This window comes from Lemur catta, chromosome 17 (assembly GCF_020740605.2).
Source record: "Lemur catta isolate mLemCat1 chromosome 17, mLemCat1.pri, whole genome shotgun sequence".
Taxonomy (NCBI): Eukaryota; Metazoa; Chordata; class Mammalia; order Primates; family Lemuridae; genus Lemur; species Lemur catta.
The window spans coordinates 25,452,917-25,472,352 of NC_059144.1; the positions used below are offsets into that span (position 1 = coordinate 25,452,917).

The window sequence follows — 19,436 nt, forward strand, 5'->3', positions numbered from 1 at the left end:
AGGGACCCTAGATTAGGCAGGATGCACATCACCTCCATTCAAGGCACCTGGCAGCGACAGGCACAAAACTTTAAGGAGGCAGGGTGGGAGTCTCCCCGAGTTCCAGGAGACCCCCGCCCCCAGCTCCCAGGACTGCCCATGCGGGGTGCGGCGCCCTCTGGTGGTCACTCCCGCGAGCTGCTCCTCCGCTTTCCTCTAACCAAGGTAATTCCAGATTTGAGAGACGCAAAAAGGACAGACCACCTTGCGTCTTGCTCTCTGACCAGGGTGTCCCGGAAAGTAGCCCTATGACAGAGGACACGGGAAGACCCTCCTTCAAGCAACCTGGGGGAGAGCGGGTGGGCAGGTGGCTGCACTGGAGTGAGCGGCCCGTGTCTATGTATGGCTCTACTGCCGCAGCCATACAAACTAGTCTTTCTGGGCCTCAGTTTCCCCACGTTTCCTCAGTTTCACAGCGCCTTCCACGGGAAGGCATTTGGGGAACGTGATTCTGTTTTTCCCTGCCTTCTTCCACCTCCGCCTCTGTGGGAACTCGGGGCCCCAGATGTGGAATGGTGCTGTGATAAGGAACATCTGTGGGGGAGGCCCGCCTCTTTTAGAGAATTTTCTTGCCAGTGTCAAGTATGTATGGTTTCTGATTTCCCAATTCAGATTGCCCTGAGTCTTCAGATGTTGACTTCTGATGCCAGTGTGCTTTCTACTGTTTACTTTTCAGAGTCCTTCCTTAAGCAATTGCCTTTGTATTTGTCCAGAGTTTTTCATTGAAATACGCAGGTAAGAGAGGCTTGTAGTACTCTTACTCCAGCTTAGCTTTCTCTCTTTTCTCTCTCTCATGTTAATGTCTTTTTTCCTCGTGAGACAATTTTAGACTCACAGAAGTTGTAAAATTGGCACAGGGAGTTCCTGTATGCCCTTTATCCGGCTTCCTCTTTTGTTAGCATCTCACATAATGATAGAACACTTATCAAAACTAAGAAATTAAGGCTGCGCGTGGTGGCTCACGCCTATAATCCTAGCACTCTGGGAGGCTGAGGCGGGAGGATCTCTTGAGGCCAGGAGGTTGAGACCAAAAAGTAGCCGGGTATGGTGGCATGCACCTGTAGTCCCAGCCACTCAGGAGGCTGAGGCAGGAGGATTGCTTGAGCCCAGGAGTTTGAGGTTGCAGCGAGCTAGATTGTGCCACTGCACTCTAGCCAGGGCAACAGAGCAAGATGCTGTCTCAAAACAAACAAACAAAACTAAGAAATTAACCTTGGTACATTCCTATGAACTAAAGTACAGAAGTGATTCAGATTTCATCTATTTTCTTACTCATGTCCCCTTTCAGTTCTGGGATCCAATCCATTTAGTTGTCATATCTCCTTAGTCTCTTTCAATCTGTGACAGTTCCTCGGTTTTTCCTTCCTTTTCATGACCTTGACACTTTGGAAGAGTCCCTGTCAGGTATTTGGTAGCATGTCTATCAATTTGGATTCTTCTGAGGTTTTCTCACAACCAAATTGAGGTCATGCATTCTTGGGAAAAATGTCACACTCATTCTAGAGACAGAAAACATGGTAAATAAATAAATAAGCATGATTGTTCTGGCTATATATTGCTCCATGACAAACTACCCCAAAACTTAGTGGCTTAAAACAACAAGTATTTTATTATATCTCACAGATTCTATGGGTCAAGAATTCATGTGGGGCTTGGTTGAGTAATTCTGCTCCCTATGGCTTCAACTGAGGTCACCCAGCCAGACACAGTTGACTGATGGGCTCATCTGGAGGATCCAAGATAGCTTCACTCAGACATGAATGACTGCAAGGTTGAGCTCAGTTGGCAGTGCCATCTGGAGTGCCTACACATGGCCTCTGCAGCATGGCTGTCCCATGGCAGTCAGATGGCTTACACGGCAGCTGCCTCCCCCAGAAACCAGACAGAAGCCTTGGAAGTCACGTAGCATCACTTTTGCTGTAATCTATTGATCAAAGCAGTCGCAAAATCCCACCCAGGTTCATGGGAGAGTGGACCTAGGACCATCTTTTGATGGGAAGAGTGTCATAAAGAATTTGTGGCCATTAAAAAAAAAAAAAAAACCCAAAAAACAGTGTCAGGAGGATAGTAAGCTGTTCTGTGTAACAGGTCCAGAGAGGTTAAGTTACTTGCCCCAAGGAAGTGTCCACAGTTACAGATGTGAATGGTGCTAAGAAGGAAACAAAAGGAGATGGGATGGTCAAGGAAGACCTCTCTGAGGAGGTGACGTTTGGGCTGAGACCTGAATGACATGAAGATCTGTGGGGTGTAGAATTTCAGGCAGCAAACAGGACACATGCAAAGGCCCCCCAGGCTGGAAAGAGCAACTGGAAGGAAATCAGCTTTCCTGGAGGGTCGTGATGAGGGGAGAGTTAGGGGAAGTGGGAGGGTGTAGGCAGAGGGTAGGAAATATGTTCTCATGCCCCATCCCCAAAATCATTTCCAAGGCTGTGACCTTAGCCCAGGAGGCCAGGGCTGAGGGACTCTGGGCAAGTCACTTAACCTCTCTGGGATTTCCTTTTCTTATCTCTAGGGTGAGTGTGCTGGGTGAAGTGGTATGTAAGGGATCTCCCAGTTATAATTCTTCTGTTTAAACAAAATAGACTCTAGTCCAACCCAGTAACATTTAAACTGTGTCCTGCTCCTTTTCACACATACTCCTTGGAGACGTGCAAGACAGAGCAGCACTGCTGATGACAGCAAAACCACGAAACAACCCAAAAATCCCTCACAGGAGACTGGGAAAATAAATCACACAATGGGATACTACATGGCAGTGAAAATGAATGAACTAAGGCAACACACATCAACATGGAGGACTCTCATGTGATTCACATTTGCATGAGAAGACCAAGTTGCAGATCACTGCACGCAGCACGATTCTGTTTATATAAAAGGCAAAACCAGATAACACTAAGCAACAGATTGTTTAAGGATGCATACTGGTACCTATGTGGGAAAGAACAGAGGAACAAACGAGTTCTGGATAGAGGTAGCATCCTAAGGGGCACACAGGGGCTTCAAAAGAACTAATGTTCTGTTTCTTAAGCAGAGTGCCTGGGACTTAGTGTGCTTTTTATCATTATCTTTAAACTACATACATTAGTAATATGTACATTTTTGTAGGCATAATATATTTCACAATTTATAATTTTTTTTCAAGATCTCTTCCTTTTAAGGAGAAGTTAATGAGGCTCAGGGGGGTCCTCACACAGCAAGGAAGAGGGAAGAGGATGACAGAGCGGGGGGAAAAGGTAGCTAAGGGAGGCCCTGATGAGACAGAGGCTGAGGGTGGAGATTTCTGGATTTGTCCCCTGCTGTGCACATGTACACAGAAACACTCCTACTATGCTCACAGCTCTGGCTGCAACTCCCAGGAAGTCCACCAGAGGCCGCCAAGGAGACAGTCTTCTCCGCCCGCACCCGAGTTTCTCGTCCGCGTTGGCTCAGTCCCGGCTCTTCCTGGGAGGGGGCGCCAGTGGCCCGAGGAAGACCAGAGAGAGCACAGCGCCCGCGTTTGCTGGTGCGCGAAGTAGCCCAGCGCGCTGGTCCACCTCCCAGCTCTTCCCTGCAGCTTAGAGATTGTAGGGTCTCACATCCACTGCCTTCTGCAGTCATGCCTGCAAGCTTAGACCCTGCTCCGTCCCCTCTGTAGACAAAGGGGAGTATCTAGGTTTTGTGGGGCCTCTAATAAAACGAACGCAACTTTTTGCAAGTTTTGCAAAACACACAAAAACCATATGAACACATGGCTAGAGCTCTTTCCAGGTGAGGAGCCTTGAAGTTTTAAGCTTCAGTAATTTTCAGGTAAGTGCACCTCTGATTGCACATATGCATATTTATTTGCTGTCTGTCTTCCACTAAGAATGGAAGTTTCAAGAGAACAAGGATTTGTATTGTTAGCTTCTACAACCTGGTTCCTAGCATTGTGCAGAAACTTTCTAATTATTTGTTGAATGAATCAGTTGGGGCTGGTAGTTTTCCAGGTAAAGATGACAACAGCCTGGCCTGGGGCTTGAGAAGTGCATGGGTTTGGGGTGATATCACTGAAACCTCAGAACAATGAGTATAACATTTCATTTCATTTCAAAGCTGACAGCCAGGGAGTTGAAGCAAGCGCCCAATCAGAAGTGGCATTGGGGCTGGGCTCAGTGGCTCAAGCCTGTAATCCTAGCACTCTGGGAGGCCGAGGTGGGAGGATCACTTGAGCTCAGGAGTTTGAGGTTGCAGTGAGCTATGATCATGCATGCCACTGCACTGTCTCAAAAAAAAAAAAAAAAGAAGAAGAAGAAGAAAAAGAAAAAAAGAAGCGGCACTGGGCTTAGAACCTCCTTCTGCCTCACCTCATCCCCTCTTGGCCCCCAGCCACCGTCCTCCTCCGGGTAAGACCCCTTGCACAAGGCCCTGATGCAAGGCTGTATGGCCTGGGGCACCTCTCCTGGGGGCAGCGCTCGGAAGGAGGTTTTGCAAGAGCTGGGGCAGGAAGCAGTACCACCCAGGGTGGGGCGGGGAGATAAGGGTGCCCTGCCCCCTCCCTGGGCTCCTCCTGGCCTTCTGGTTTCCTCTTCCCTTCCCTTTCCGGGAAAGTGGTGCCTGCCCACACCCTGGTCCCAGCCTCGCCCAGCCCCTGGCCTGGCCCTCTGACTCACCACCTTTCATTCTGGCAGCCAGGCTGGGTGATCTGAGGCCTGCCTGCCACTGGAAGCCCTGCTGTGTGTGTGTGTGTGTGTGTGTGTGTGTGTGTGTGTGTGTGTGTGTGTGACCCTGGGCTGCAGGGAGTCCAAGCTGGCTGGCAGGTCCCGATGATACTCAGTAAGAGTGACTGGCATGAAGAAAAGTTCTAGGACTGGGCCTTGCACTCAAAGGGCACCTTGTGGGGGAATCCAGTGGCACCCCCCCCCCTCAAATCAAGTCAGCTTCCAGGTCCAGGTGACTCAGACTGGCAGGTGTTAAGGTTGGTGTTTGTATGTGAAGCATCCTTGACCCCTGGGGAGTGGGGAGGTGCCTCCAGGACAGAATCAGACCTTTCCACAGAGTTTGGTTGGTTTTACCTGGCTTAAGACCTGTGCCTAGACCAGGCAAGATGGCTCACACCTGTAATCCTAGCACTCTGGGAGGCCAAGGCTGGAGGATCGCTTGAGCTCAGGAGTTTGAGACCAGCCTGAGCAAGAGCGAGACCCCATCTCTACTAAAAATAGAAAAATTAGCCGGGCGTGGTAGCACACACCCGTAGTCCCAGCTACTCGGGAGGCTGAGGCAGGAGGATCGCTTGAGCTCACAGCGTTTGAGGTTGCTGTGAGCCCAGGTGACAGAGCGGGATTCCTTCTCAAAAAAAAAAAGAAAAAAGATATGTGCCTAACTGTGTGACCAGTCCCCTCAGAACCGGGTCACACAGGACCTGGCCCCGGACCCCTGAGAGGTGGAGAGAGCAGACCAAACTTCCATCTTTCTAGGCTCTGGTTAGATTTTTTTAAATTAAGAAATGCCAAAATGTGGGTTGCAGAAATTGTGACATGTCTATATGTCTTGCATTATCTGGTTTATGCTTTTAAAAAACATATAATGACCAGGTATGATTTTAATTGGAAATACGACAAAAGGCTAAATTGGACATACTTGGGAACATGAAGCCCCTCAAGCCTGGGTTGTTCAGGCCTGATTTTTGGAAAGTCCTCTAAGTTAGTGTCCCAGTGTGACCTTGGGTGGGTCCCCTCACCTCTGGGCTGCCTCATCTGAAAAGGAGAACTATCAATGGGCCCACACACCTGATGGGGCTGTTGAGACAATCCCCTTAGTAAGGGCTCAAAACACTTTATTCCAGCATTTACTAAGTACCTACCATGAGCCAGTTAGGGTGCTAAGCTTTTTAATGTGCATCAGTTCAACTGATCCTTGAGGCCCAAATTCTGAGGCCCATTCTCCAGAGGAGAAAAGAGGCTCAGATAGGTGAAGTAATGTGCATCAAGGCTGATTCTGGCCAGGTGTGGTGGCTCAGGCCTGTAATCCTAGCACTTTGGGAGGCAGAGGCAGGAAGTGAGAGGATCCCTTGAGGCCAAGGGTTGAAGACCCGCCTAGGCAGCGCAGTGAGACCCCCTTCTCCACAAAAATTAGCCCAGTGGGGTGGCGGGCACCTGTAATCCTACCCACTCAGGAGGCTGAGGCAGGAGGATCGCTTGAGCTCAGGAATTTGAGGTTGCAGTGAGCACGGCGGCGGCGCTCCAGCCTGGCGACAGAGCAAGACCGTCTTTTTTTAAATTAGGCAGATTCTAAGGCAGTGTTCTACCTGCCTTGCTACTAAAATGTTAGCCTATTATTGTTACCATTATTATTCAAATGGGCCCCATTAAGGTTCTCAGGATTTTAAGTGAATTGCTACTTGAAAGAGCTTAGCCTAGTGCCTCGCACATAAGAGCTCTATTAGCGTTTGTTAAGTAAGACAAAAAACACTTGAGGTCTCAGGCCCGCGGCCCTGGAAGGGCAGGGTCCAGCGCCCAAGTGGGGCACTGGTGTTTCTGTTTCTTCCACCCTGGCTCTCAGCTGCGCCCCGTCCAGGAAGGGTTAAGGCGTTAATGATTTCCAAAGGAGCTGGGTTTTGTGTGCTCTCCCCACACGCGCACACACACACACACACACACACACAGCCGCTGTCCCCCTCCCTCCGCGAGGCCCGGAGCCTCTTATGCAAGCCGCCGGCGCCCGCCGGTTCCCAGGCCCCGCTGCAGCTGCGGGCGGAGGGGCAGGGCGGGGGCGGCGCGCTGTTTGTCTAGCGCGGCCGTGCCAAAGACGGCGGGCCCCAGACAGCCAGGCGCCTCCGTACACCTGGGGATGCTCAGGTTAAATAGCTCCGCATTCCTCGGGCCCAGCTGATGGAAACGCTCCCAGGCCGCCGCCGAGCCGGCCTCCAGATGGGCTGGGCCCGGGCCAAAGGGGAAAAGAGGGAAACGTGGAATCCAGAGAGTGCCTGAATGGCGGGGGAGGTGGCCGAGGCCCCGCCGCAGCCCCTTCCTCCCCTGGAAGAAGGCCCCGCAGTGTGGGAGTGCGTGCTGGGGACCCGCCCACGTCCCCGTGGGTGGGCTTGCAGGCGGGGGCCGGCACGTGGGAGGGAGTGGGTGCACATGTGTGCCTCCGAGGACACTCCTGGAGGACATGGGGGACAATTAATAATGACAATTTATAACTACCAAACACACCGTGCCAGGCACTGTGCTAAACGCTTCGTTCCATTTATTTCATCTATTCTGTGCTGCAGTTCTACGCGGTTAGCACCATAAACGGCGGCGGTGAGGGGGGGCGGGGGAGGGTGGGGAAGGACATAATTTACCCACAAATACTATGTTTTTTGGTAAAGTCCATAAAATGCTTGAGGAGGCGGTGGTACCTGGCTTAATGTTAGTGCTCAATAAATAACCTTTGATTTTAATTTGATTTTCTTCACCCCCTCTCACAGATTGTTTCTTCTGCTGTAAAACTGGGATCAGAATCCTGTCTTTAGCCCACATGAAATCCTTTATGTAAAGAGTTGCCGACCTAAAAGGAAGAAGTTGAGGCAAAATGAATACAAGTAGAGAGTTATTTGGGCCAAGCGTGAGCACTGCAACCGGGAGCATAGGTTTAAGTTGCCCTGATTAGCAACGGCTGCAAGTGCATTTTTAAAGGCCAAAAAGGGGGACAGGAAGTGGGCCTGAAATTCTCCTTGGTTTACAGAAATAACATTGATTAGTGATTGGCTATACATTGTTAAGCCAAAGGGGGTTATAGTGTCAGCTGTGGCATTATTAGGTTAATTTATAGCTACTTGTGGCAATAGCAAGTAGTTTCAGGAGATAAATACACAGCTCAAAGGGGAGAGTAAGATGTGATGATTGAGGTCTCATCTTAATGTTTCTCTGGGTCTGATAATTAAAAGGACTTGCATTCCTCAGATAAAAGTTCTTTGCTTTTCTCAGGGTTGAGCACAGCATCAGGCTCCTGATGCTAGGTTGCTATTTATTTTATTCTATTTTGTTTATTTTTTTTTATTTTTTATTTTTTGAGACAGAGTCTCGCTCTGTTGCCCGGGCTAGAGTGAGTGCCGTGGCGTCAGCCTAGCTCACAGCAACCTCAGACTCCTGGGCTCAAGTGATCCTACTGCCTCAGCCTCCCGAGTAGCTGGGACTACAGGCATGCGCCACCATGCCCGGCTAATTTTTTTTGCTATATATATTTTTAGTTGGCCAGATAATTTCTTTCTATTTTTAGTAGAGACGGGGGTCTCACTCTTGCTCAGGCTGGTCTCGAACTCCTGACCTCGAGCGATCCACCCGCCTCGGCCTCCCAGAGTGCTAGGATTACAGGCGTGAGCCACCGCGCCCGGCCTTCTATTTTGTTTATTAACAAAATGTATTAATAGTCCTTATCCTCTCTGAGAGAAGCTCTTTGCCCTTTCTGAGACTCAGTTTCTCTATGTGTAATACATGGGAGTTAACCTGGCAGGGACACTGGTTGGTGTCCCTGGGGCCTAACAACTGTCCAGTGAGTTGGCACTTGAACTTTTGAGGGTTTGTCCAAACACAGCTGCCCCCACCCTCACCCCAGACCTGCAGAGGCCCAGGAGTGCCAACCAGTTTACAGAACAATTATACACACAGAAACTCACAGTGTGGTTCTGTGGTCCCCAGACACACAAACTCATCCATCAACCCAGGCCCATGCAGAGATGCCCACAGTGCATTTAGGCAGAACATACAAGCCCAAACAGCTGGAGTTTGCACACTTATCTGCAGAACACATGTGCTCACATTTACCCTTCTGCACACCCCCCAAGCATATCCTTATTTACACCCCAGGGCCTGTACGTGAGTAGATGACCCAGCCCCATGGTGCTGGTGGGGGACTACCAGTTCACTCACGCTATAGACACAGGCCCAGGCATTCATACGCACTCCCCTGTGGGTACAAACCCACATACATGTCCAGGCAGATAGGCCCTTGCCAATGACACTTTTTTTCTGCTTAGGAGCTGGGGACGGGAGACTCACCCACTCCTCAGAGCCCACGCATTAACCCTGGGGGAAAAGAGGTTTGTTTTAGCTGCTGGCAGAGCCAGGCCAGGGAGAGGGGGCCGAGTCTGGACCCAGAGCAGGTGGCCCAGCAGCTGTGCCCAGTCTGGCCCTGCCAACTTGCTCACCCACTTGGACAAGCCAGGAGCCCCAGGGCAGCTTGCTGAGGGTGAAGTGGCCCATAGGAGGAAGCACCTCCTACTAGGAATGGGGTGACTGAAGTGCTGCCTCGGACAAGCTATGACCCTGGGCAAATCCCTTTCCACTGGATCTCACTTCCCACCTCTTGGCAAGAACTGGGTGGTCCAGTGACCTGGTTCTCCAACCTAAATGGCTTGTTCAATACTCAACTCAGAGGGGGCCTTGGCAGGTTCATCTGCATTTTAACAACCTCCCCAGGTGATCCAGATGGCCCAATGATCACTTTGAGAAACCCTAGAGGTCTAGAGCATTTAATTTTATGACACTGGGGAGCAGGGAAATAGCCAGGGATGCGGGAAAGAATAGACTTTAAAGACACCGGAAACACTCATTAAGGCCGGTAAAAGCGACAGTCCAGATGTGACCCTCCAGTGCCCCTCCTCCCAGCACCAGCTGTGAAGTGTGTCAGGGGTCAACCCCCCCAGCCCAGGCCTCTCCCCTCAATCCAAGAAGTCACTGCAACTTTACCACCAAAGTATTTGTTTAATAACAAAAAAAACACCTCCACAGAACTATTGTAAAACAATATTCTCAGTCGGTGATCATTGTAATATACAATACAAAGCGATTTCCTCAGAAATCTGAGAAGCACCAAACGTGACCATTTTTTAAAATGTCTGCTTTTCAAAAAATAGAAACACACGGGAGGGACCCCCCCCCAAGTCTCTGGTGGCTCGTAAGTGTGGCAAAAGAGGGTCACAGCCTCTCCTCGTCAGTCCACCAGCGCTGGGCCAGATCCAGCAAAGGCCCAATGGCCGCCGATCTGTCGTTTCCCCCCCAGCTCCGGCGAGGCGCTCGGGTGGGTATCTTCGGTGGATCGGAGAGCACTTATTTCGCCTGCCTCCCGAAGGGCTGGCATCTGCTGGTCCCTGAGGGGGACGCTTCAACGACACAAGATGCGATCGTCCGTTGGAACACATGCCGCCTGTGAAAACAAGAGAAAGGTGAGCCGGGCAGGTTGGAGGGGACAGCGCTGCGAGCGCAGCAGCCCCTCCACTTTCCCCAGGAGACACGATGGGGGAGCGTTTTCCGGTACCCTTGGGCATCCCTGCAAAGTCAGGTGCCTGCAAGGATGGGACGGACACAGTTCCAGTCCCCCCTCCCTCTCTGGCCTCAGTTTCCCCATCGGTGAAAGGATGATCTAGTGCTCCAATTCGGACCTCACCTCGGCTGCCAGAGCGCTGATCTCGCCGTTGAGGGTGCTGAGCGGAGCCCGCACGGACAGCCCGCGCCCCGCGGGGGTCCCGACTTCGGATTCTGAGTTCAGCTCCAGCTGCAGGTCTCTGATGTAGTCGATGACGTGCTGGAGGATCTCCACCTTGCTCACCTTGCGGTTCTGGGGCAAGGTGGGCACCAGCTCCTTGAGGCGCGAGTAGCAGCCGTTCATGTCGTAGAGCAGCACGTTCACCTGTTGCTCGTCCAGCAGGGTGGGCAGGCGCGCCCCGGCGCCTCCCGCGCAGCGCGAGATGGCCACGCTCTGCTCCGACAGGCAGCGCACCACCTCGCCCGCGCCGCCCGCGCTCTTGCCCGCCTTCAGCGCACAGCTGGGGCCCGCGGCGGCCGCGGCGCTGCCACTGGCGACCTTCATGATTCTGGGGACGAGATAAAACAAGAAGAGCGGACGGAGAAGGTGGAAGCGCGGCACACCAGAGAAAAAGCCGAGTACAGGAAAACGATCTCAGACTTCAGGAGTTTAGCGCTACAGCCAGTCTTTTATAAAGACCCGGGCGCACCTCCCAAGGGGCGGGCCCAGAACGTTCAAAAGCAGCCAATGGGCGGCCTGGAGGCGTGGCCTCGAGCGCTCTCGGGCCCCGCCTCCAGCTCTACTAGAGCGCCGTCGCGTTGGCGGAAAGGAGACCCGAATTTCAAGAACAGAGAGGGTGGGTGGGAGAACACGGGGCCCGGCGGCTAGTGAAGGCGAGGGCTGCATTGGGCTCTTCAGGAAGGAGGCAAGGAAGCTAAGCCGGTATTGCCAATAACAAAAAGATCTCAGGAATCAGTTTTCCCGTGTGTTCACTTTCTCATCTCTCTGGCTCCATTTTACAGATGACAGAAACTGAGGCTCGGACGGAGAAGCATCTGGCTTTGGGTCGCCCAGAGAGCCCAGGACTAGAGCCTGGGTTTCCAGACCCTCTTGGAAGATTACCTCTCGGACCCTGGTCCCCGAAATTTAAAGCGGATCCTCCTTTACTCCCCGCTCCCAGTGGCTGGCCTCCCTTTCCCAATTCCTAGAGAATGTTGCTGTTAGTGTTCTTGGGACCAGGGGTGGGAACATTAATTTGGTAAAATCTTGCAAGGTTGGGGGCTGGGACCTGAACTAGATAGAAGGAGCGCAGTGAAGTGGGGCTGCATCCCATGCTACCCTGAATTTGCAGCCTTGCAAAAATTCCCTAAATCTGCAGCAACTAGTGATTTTTAACTTTTCTCCCTTTTTTGGCTGGATTTTTTTCCCCCTCAAAGACCTCGGAGCAGGGTCTCCCTCCCACGGCGCGGCAGCTGCGGAGCTAAAGCCTACCCCCCCCCCCTCTTCCCGGGCCGGTCTGTGTCAGCGTCTGAACAAGCGGCTCAGACCGTTAGACGCCAGGCCCGTGACGTCACCCATTCATAAAACCCGGACGGGCTGTCAGGCTGGCGCCGCGCGGGCGGTCGCCATGGAGACGGCAAACTGGGCTAGTGCGTTCCCTTGCTGCCCCAGCCGGTCACCTGCAGACCCCGGGCTGGAGGCCTGGGAATGCGCTCCTGGCGGGCGCGGTCGCTGGGCAAGGGTCACTTTGCCTCTGTCCCACACCTGCAAGCCACCCCCACCCAGGCCCCCAGCTTGGACCGCTTGGGAGTTTTCTTCACCGCTCCTCCCCGCCCCCGCCGCCCCGCTCTCGGGCCTGGGGAAAGGCGTGAGTTCCTATTTCAACTCTGCTGCTAGGTGAATTTAGGTGAGTCGCATGGTCTAAGCCCTAATATTTAAGGCTTGTATTTCAGTAATAATAATAATATTCACAAACGTGGCCTTTTATTGCATTCTTCATGCTAGGCACTGTACGAAAAGTTTGTCCTTACTATCATCTGTAGTCCTTTCCACACCTGTACAGAGAGGCACCGTATGGTTTTTTATACAGAGGAGTAAACTGAGGCTCAAAAAGCGTCCCAAAAGCCACAGTTGTTGTAATGGCTGCATTATTATAAAAAGGGCACATTACTGTATTGCAGCCCTTTCCTGCCAAGGGCAGGCAATCTGACTCCAGAGCCATAGACATGCCACAAGTGGGGAAACTGAGGTTCAAACTGGTCCCAAGGCCACGTGGTATTAGCAAGGGTAAAATACTGTGCTCAGATAAGAGAGGGTGTTATTATGGTCCCTCTTACCCCCCAACAGTTAATTCACTGGGTAGCAGCAGGTTCTGTTTTCCCACAGAGGAGGAAACAGAAAACCGGGAGAACTGATCAGTGAGACCAGCTTCAAAAGAGAGAGACATCATCAATTCATTAGCTAGACTCCCCATCCCCTTACCACACACGCCAAAACTCTCCAAACTCCCTAGGCCTTGTTTAGCAATCTTCTAATAACCAGCGAGAACATTTTCGTGCTCAAAAGAATTGCTGAAGATTTGGATGGTCAACAAGAGGAAATTAGAATGTTAATTCATCACTGGGGGTTTATTAATTGACTCAGCAATTCTGCTTGCTGCAATCAATTCCAGAGAAACCTACACAGAGAAGCCAAAGAGGTCCGTCTGCTGGAGGATGTACATTGCATGCTATTAGCAAGGGGAGAAATGGAAATAACCTAAATGTCTATCCACAGTGGCATTACGTAAACTATGAATGGAACATCAGTGCTGTGGCCTCCCTGTGCAGTAGGTGGGAATTGTGGCTCTGAGAAATAACTTGATCTTGCTGTTAGTGGAAAAGGCAAGTGACAGATGGGTGATCATGGTAGGACCCCTTGTGTGTGTAACAAAGCCAACCCACTACACTGCTCCTGCGTATACATGTGTGCAGAAATGGATTTAAAAATGAGAGAAAATTATGCTGTGGAAAAGAATTCAAACACAGTACGGTGTGATTTCTCTCATATAAAGTTCTAGAGCAGGCACAACTAATCTATAGGGAAAGAAACCAGAATGGTAGTTGCCTCTGGGAGTGGAGGGTAGGAGTTGCCAAGGTAGGCATGTGAGGGAACTTTCTGGATGGTGGAAATGTTTCCTGTAGTGATGAGGTGTGGGTTATTCCGTGTATTAGTCAAAACACACGGAATTATATACTTTTGTGCATTTCATTGTATTTAAATTGCACCTCAATAAAATTATTAGAAGGCCAAAAAAGTGGGGGTGATAAACACCAAATTACTAATAGGGATTGCTACTGTGAAGAGAAGTGAGGGGGGAAGGAGAACAATGTGGGGTAGGAATTTCACTTTTATGTTCACATAGGTACAGTTCGCCCGAGGTATCCGGGGGGGATGGTTCCAGGACCCTCTCAGATACCAAAATCCACAGATGCTCAAGTCCCTAATGTAAAATGGTGTAGGATTTGTATATGATGTATGTGCATCCTTTGGTGTGCTTTAAATCATCTCTGGATTCCTTATACCTAGTACAATGTAAATGGTATGTAAATAGTTGTTACAGTATATTGTTTAAAGAATAATGAGAAGGAAAAATTCTGTATATGTTCAATAAAGATGTAATTTTTTTTTGGAATATTTTCCATCTGAGGTTGGTGGAATCCATTGATGCAGAAGCCACAGACACGGAGGCCAAATGTATTTCATTCTTTTCTTTTTCCTTAAACAGCTTTATTGAAGTATAATTAACAAAAACTAACTGTACATACTTAATATGTACACTCTGATAAGTTTTGACAGATTTACACACCCATGAACCATCCCACGATCAAGAAAATTAACATTTATTTACTCTGCTCTCCCCAGAAGTTTCCTTCTGCCTCTTGTAATTCCTCCCTCCCCCCATCCACCCAGTGCTCAGACAACTACTGGTCTGTTTTCATTTGCATTTTCTATAATTTAATTTAATTTTATTTATTTATTTATTTATTTTTTGAGACAGAGTCTCGCTCTGTTGCCGGGGCTAGAGTGCCGTGGCGTCAGCCTAGCTCACAGCAACCTCAAACTCCTGGGCTCAAGCAATCCTTCTGCCTCAGCCTCCTGAGTAGCTGGGGCTACAGGTATATGCCACCACACCCGGCTAATTTTTTCTATTTCTAGTGGCCCAGCTAATTTTTTCTATTTTTTAGTAGAGACAGAGTCTCACTCTTGCTCAGGCTGGTCTCACTCCTGACTGCAAGCCTGACCCTCCCGCCTCGGTCTCCCAGAGTGCTAGGATTACAGGCATGAGCCACCTCGCCTGGCCTCTGTCTTTTTTTTTTAAAGACAGGCTCTCTGTTGCCCAGGCTGGAGTGCAATGGCATGATCTTAGCTCACAACAGCCTCCTTGAACTCCTGGGCCCAAGCTATCCTCAGTCTCCTGAATAGTTGTGACTACAGGCAGGCATCACCACACCTAGCTGATTTTTTTTTTTTTTTCAGAGATGGAGTCTTGCTATGTTGCCCAGGCTGGTCTCAAATTCCTGGCCGCAAGTGATCCTCCCAATCCCAAAGTGCTGGGATTACAGGCGTGATCCACAACACCCAGCTGAGTCTGATTTCTTTCCTTCTTTTTTTTTTTTTTGAGACAGAGTCTCCCTCTGTTGCCCAGCCTAGAGTGCCGTGGCATCAGCCTAGCTCACAGCAACCTCAAACTCCTGGGGTCAAGCAATCCTTCTGCCTCAGCCTCCCGAGTAGCTGGGACTACAGGCATGTGCCACCATGCCTGGCTAATTTTTTTTTTTTTACATATTGTTAGTTGTCCAGCTAATTTCTTTCTATTTTTAGTAGAGACAGGGTCTCCTTCTTGCTCAGGCTGGTCTCGAACTCCTGACCTCGAGTGATCCTCCTGCCTCAGCCTCCCAGAGTGCTAGGATTATAGGCGTGAGCCACTGCGCCCGGCTTAAGTCTGATTTCTTTACCCAGCATAATTATTTTGAGATTCAACCATGTTTATTTCTTTTTATTGCTAAGTAGTACTCCATTTTATGGATATACCGCCATTTGTTTATCCAGTCACTTGTTGAGGGACATTTGGATTGGTTATAGTTTTTGGTTAGTACAAATAAAGCAGCTATGAACTCTTATATCCAGGTATTTATATGAACCTATGCTTTCATTTCTCTTAGATAAATAATAATGAAGTGACTGGGTTATATGGTATGTATTTGTTTAACTTTCTCAGAAACTGCCAAACTGTTTTCCAAAAGTGGTTGTACCATTTTATATTCCCATCAACAGTGTTTGAGAGTTCTAGTTCCTCCACATGCTCTTCAACATTCCAATAGATGGGTTGTGGCAATCTCACTGTGTATTAATTTGTATTTTTTCCTGATGACTAAAGATGTTGAGCATTTTTTCATGTCCTCATTTGCCATCCATATATCTCCTTTGATGAAGTGTAATTTAACTCTTTTGCTTATTAAAAACAAATATTTTTAGCCAGTGCACCTGTAGTCCCAGCTGCTCAGGAGGCTGAGGTGGGAGGATTGCTTGAGCCCAGGATTTTGAGGCTGTAGTGCGCTCTGATTGTGCCTGTGACTAGCCGCTGCATTCCAGTCTAAGCAACACAGGGAGACCTCAACTATAAAAATAAATAAATAAGGAAAGAAATAATAAAAAGAGATTCCTTATATTCTTCAATCATTTTCTCCAACGGTAACATCTTCCATAAATACAATACAATATTGCACACAACCAGATTTCAAGTGAAACTCAGATTTTACCATACCTATATGCACTCATTTATGTGTGTGTTTTTAGTTCCAGGCAGTTTTTTGTTTGTTTGTTATTTGAGACAGGATCTCCCTGGGCTGGTTTCGAACTCTAAGGCACAAGCAATCCTCCTACCGCGATCTGCCAAGTCGCTGGGACTACAGGTGCGCCACCACTGCACCCAGCTAGTTTTGTGCAGTTTTATCACGTGTAAATTCATGTGACCATCACTATAGTCAAGATACAGAACAGTTCCATCACAAGGGTCCTTCGTGCTACCCTTTAATCTTTTGCTCATTTCTTTTTAATTCATTGTTTGTTTTGTTGAGTTTTGAGAGTTTGTTTCATATTTTGAATACAAATCCTTTATCAGATACATGATTTACAAATATCTTTTCCCAATCTGTGTCTGGTCTTTTCATTTTCTTAACAGCATCTTTTGAAAAGTAGAAGTTTTAAATTTTGATAAAAACCAATTTGTTGACTTTTTAATGAATTATGCTTTTATCTAAGAAATTTCTGCTTAACCCAGGAGCACAAAGATTTTTTCCTGTATTTTCCAGAAATTTTATAGTTTTAACTTTTACATTTGGGCCTATGATCCATTATTTCTTTTTTCTTTCTTTCTTTCTTTTTTTTCTTTTCTTTTGTTGGGATAGGGTCTTGCTATGATGCCCAGGCTGGACTCCAAATCCTGGGCTCCAGCGATCCTCTCACCTTGGTCTCCTGAGTAGCTGGGACTGCAGTCGTGTACCACCACACCTAGCTGCCGTTTTTTAAAAAAAATTCTTCAGCTAAGACAGCAGAAAAGATGATTTATTGTATACTTGTTACACTTGGCTGCTAGTTCTGAGAGCAGAACTAGTCTAGAATGTCCAGGGCAAAGGACCAACAGGCACTGTTTTGGTAGGAGCAAGGTGGGTCTCTCAGAGGTGGTCTTGGTGATTGGATGGCCGTAGAAGTTCTAGATCCATTGCCAGACAAGTTCTAGACAGTAGCATGCAGTCCAGAAACTGGTACCAGTGTCCCCAGCCTCTGGCATTCCATGTTTCTGCTCCTGTGGCCTCCACGTGTACATAAGCTAGTGGTTTACTTGGACCTCTGCCTCATCTTCTTTTGCATTTCAGCCTGTGCATTTGCTTCTTCCTCCACTTGGCTCTCCTGGCATGGAGGTTTCCAAGAAGGTGCTAAAGGCAAGAGAAAACGATCCATTATTCTGTTAATATGTTTTTAAACAGAAGTGTATTCATGTATACTTTGTGTAATAATACGCCAACTCCAAATGTTTAGTGTGCCTCCCTCTGGGCCTGATTGCTGGTCTGGATGAGGTAGAATACCGAGAACACTTTGCAGACAAATGAGGGAGAAAGAAATCAAAGGACAATTAGGACCCCCAATAAATAAGTGAACTTAACATTCATGTCCATCCACCCCTTGCCAGGTCCTGTGCTAGCCACAGAGGCCATGGATAGGAACTACTCTCACATCAGGACTGTATGGTAAGATTTTCCTGCTAGGTGCCTTAGAAACACAAAGAAAGGATGAGTTCTATCTTGGAGGAAATCAGGGAGGTTTCCTAGGGGAGACGACTTATCCTCTGGGCATTCTAGGTAGGAAAGGCACACGAAAAATGACCTGAATGAAGGTATGTGTGGGGCACAGGTAGCTGGGCAAATGGAAAGCTTTGACAATTTGGGGGGAAACAGTTGGCTGTGGAATAGTCGAAAAGGCTGAGGCTTAGGATCCAACAGCTCAAGATTCAAATCCTTATTTGCCTATGTGACCTGGAGCAAGACCCTTCACCTCTGTGAGCCTCTGCTTCCTCATCAGCAAAATGATAGATGTTCCCACCTCCCTTGGTTGCTGCAAGGAGTCATTGAGATTAGGCTTGCAAAGCACTTGCACATAGTAGGTGCTCACTTAACAGTGGAGAGTCATAGCATCTGTTCAATTCCAGGCCCCTGGGACCCAATTGGTTGCAGTTTTGCCTCAAGCTTATAGAAACCCTGAAACATTATTTTCACTGTGTTTCCTCTCCACCTTCCCAAATGAAATGACACCCCCTACATATACATTCACCCCGGGCCTGTGGGAAAAAGCTGGCTTCATTTCAGTCCAGAAAATTTGCAGTACTCCCAGACGCTGGGTTTTATCTCTTACATGCTTAAGGCCTGACAAGGAGTTTAAATAAAGACTGCCTGTTTATCTTCATGCCAAATGGGCATTTTTCTGGTCTTCTCCGTGACAGTGTGTATTGACTGAGCATTTTACTCCCAGTCCTCCTTACCCAGGTCAGCTCAGGAAAACAGACCCCTCATTAGGGGGCCAGGAAATTTGGAGGGCGCCTTCAGTGAACCCTCACGCTCCCAACCTGGCATTCAAGCTCATGGTCTCTTAGGAGGCCCTTTTCATGTTCCTGGCACCGTTTGATTTCACAGCTGCTCCTTGGGGCAGCTATACTATTATTTTGCCTCATTTCATAGCTGAGCATACGAGGGCCCAGAGAAGACAAGGGACTGTCCCTTTGTGTCTTGAAATCCTGGCTCTACCACTGACAAACTGGGCCTCAGTCTTCCTCATCTGTAAACTGGATCTAATGCTCACCCATCTTCGTAGAGTGGTTGTGAGGGGGAAATAAGCCAGGAATGCCTTCTCATTAGGATTTCTCTGTCACTGTACCTCCCTTTCTGCCTTGGAAGATGCCTCCTCCGGCCTCCAGGGCTCCAGGCGGAGGGCTCACATTTGCCCAGTGCTCCCTGAATGTCAGATGTGGTTCCAAGTGTTAGCCTAAGATGGTGCATTTAGGAGGGCAGGGACCACGTGCCGTAACTCAGAGCCTAGTGCAGTGCCTGGCACACGGGACACACTCAAGGAATATTTGTTGAATGAGAAATAAACAGCCCATGGAATAGGCAGTAATATCATGTTCCCTTTACAGCTGAGGCCTAGAGGGGTGGAGGGACTTGCTTCACATCACACAGCTGGGCAGTGGCATTGAACCCAGGCACTCTGGCTCCCAGAAGCAGGGGCTGTGTGGGGCTGCAGAGGCTGTGTGCACATGCGTCTACACTGCAGAGTGCGTCCTTGTTGACGTGTGTTCATGTCCAGTATGTTCCCTCTGCCTCCCCCGGGAGTCTTGGCCTTGCAGGCTCCAGGGCGGTCCTGCCCTGTGCCACGTGACCCATTCTGGCCCTGGCCTGGCAGCTGCTCCCCAGATGTGCCCACAGTGCTGTCTTCCAGCCGCCAGGCCGGCGCCTCTGGGCCGGGACTGCTGGAGCTGCGGGGGAGAGACCTTTGGCTCTGGCTGTCTCCGCCTCCCCCCTTGAAACAGGAGACTACGTGCCCTCCCCCCAAGAACTGTGCGC

General features: G+C 49.3%; 1 protein-coding gene across 1 annotated transcript; it reads right to left on the reverse strand.

Moving 5' to 3' along the window:
* Positions 1-9,720: 9,720 nt before the first annotated feature.
* On the reverse strand, positions 9,721-10,952 carry ID1 (inhibitor of DNA binding 1, HLH protein). Its single transcript, XM_045529495.1, has 2 exons — positions 10,423-10,952; positions 9,721-10,182 (listed from the first exon to the last, which is right to left on the reverse strand). The coding sequence occupies exons 1-2, from the start codon at positions 10,843-10,845 to the stop codon at positions 10,141-10,143; spliced, it is 465 nt and encodes a 154-aa protein (XP_045385451.1). The 5' UTR covers positions 10,846-10,952; the 3' UTR covers positions 9,721-10,140.
* Between the last annotated feature and the right edge of the window lie 8,484 nt (positions 10,953-19,436).

Coding starts and splice junctions, on each gene's coding strand:
- ID1 (XM_045529495.1), bottom strand. CDS start 10,845: ATGAAGGTCGCCAGTGGCAGCGCCGCGGCCGCCGCGGGCCCCAGCTGT. Junction 10,183..10,422: donor TCAGCGCTCTGGCAGCCGAG/GTGAGGTCCGAA, acceptor TTGTTTTCACAG/GCGGCATGTGTTCCAACGGA.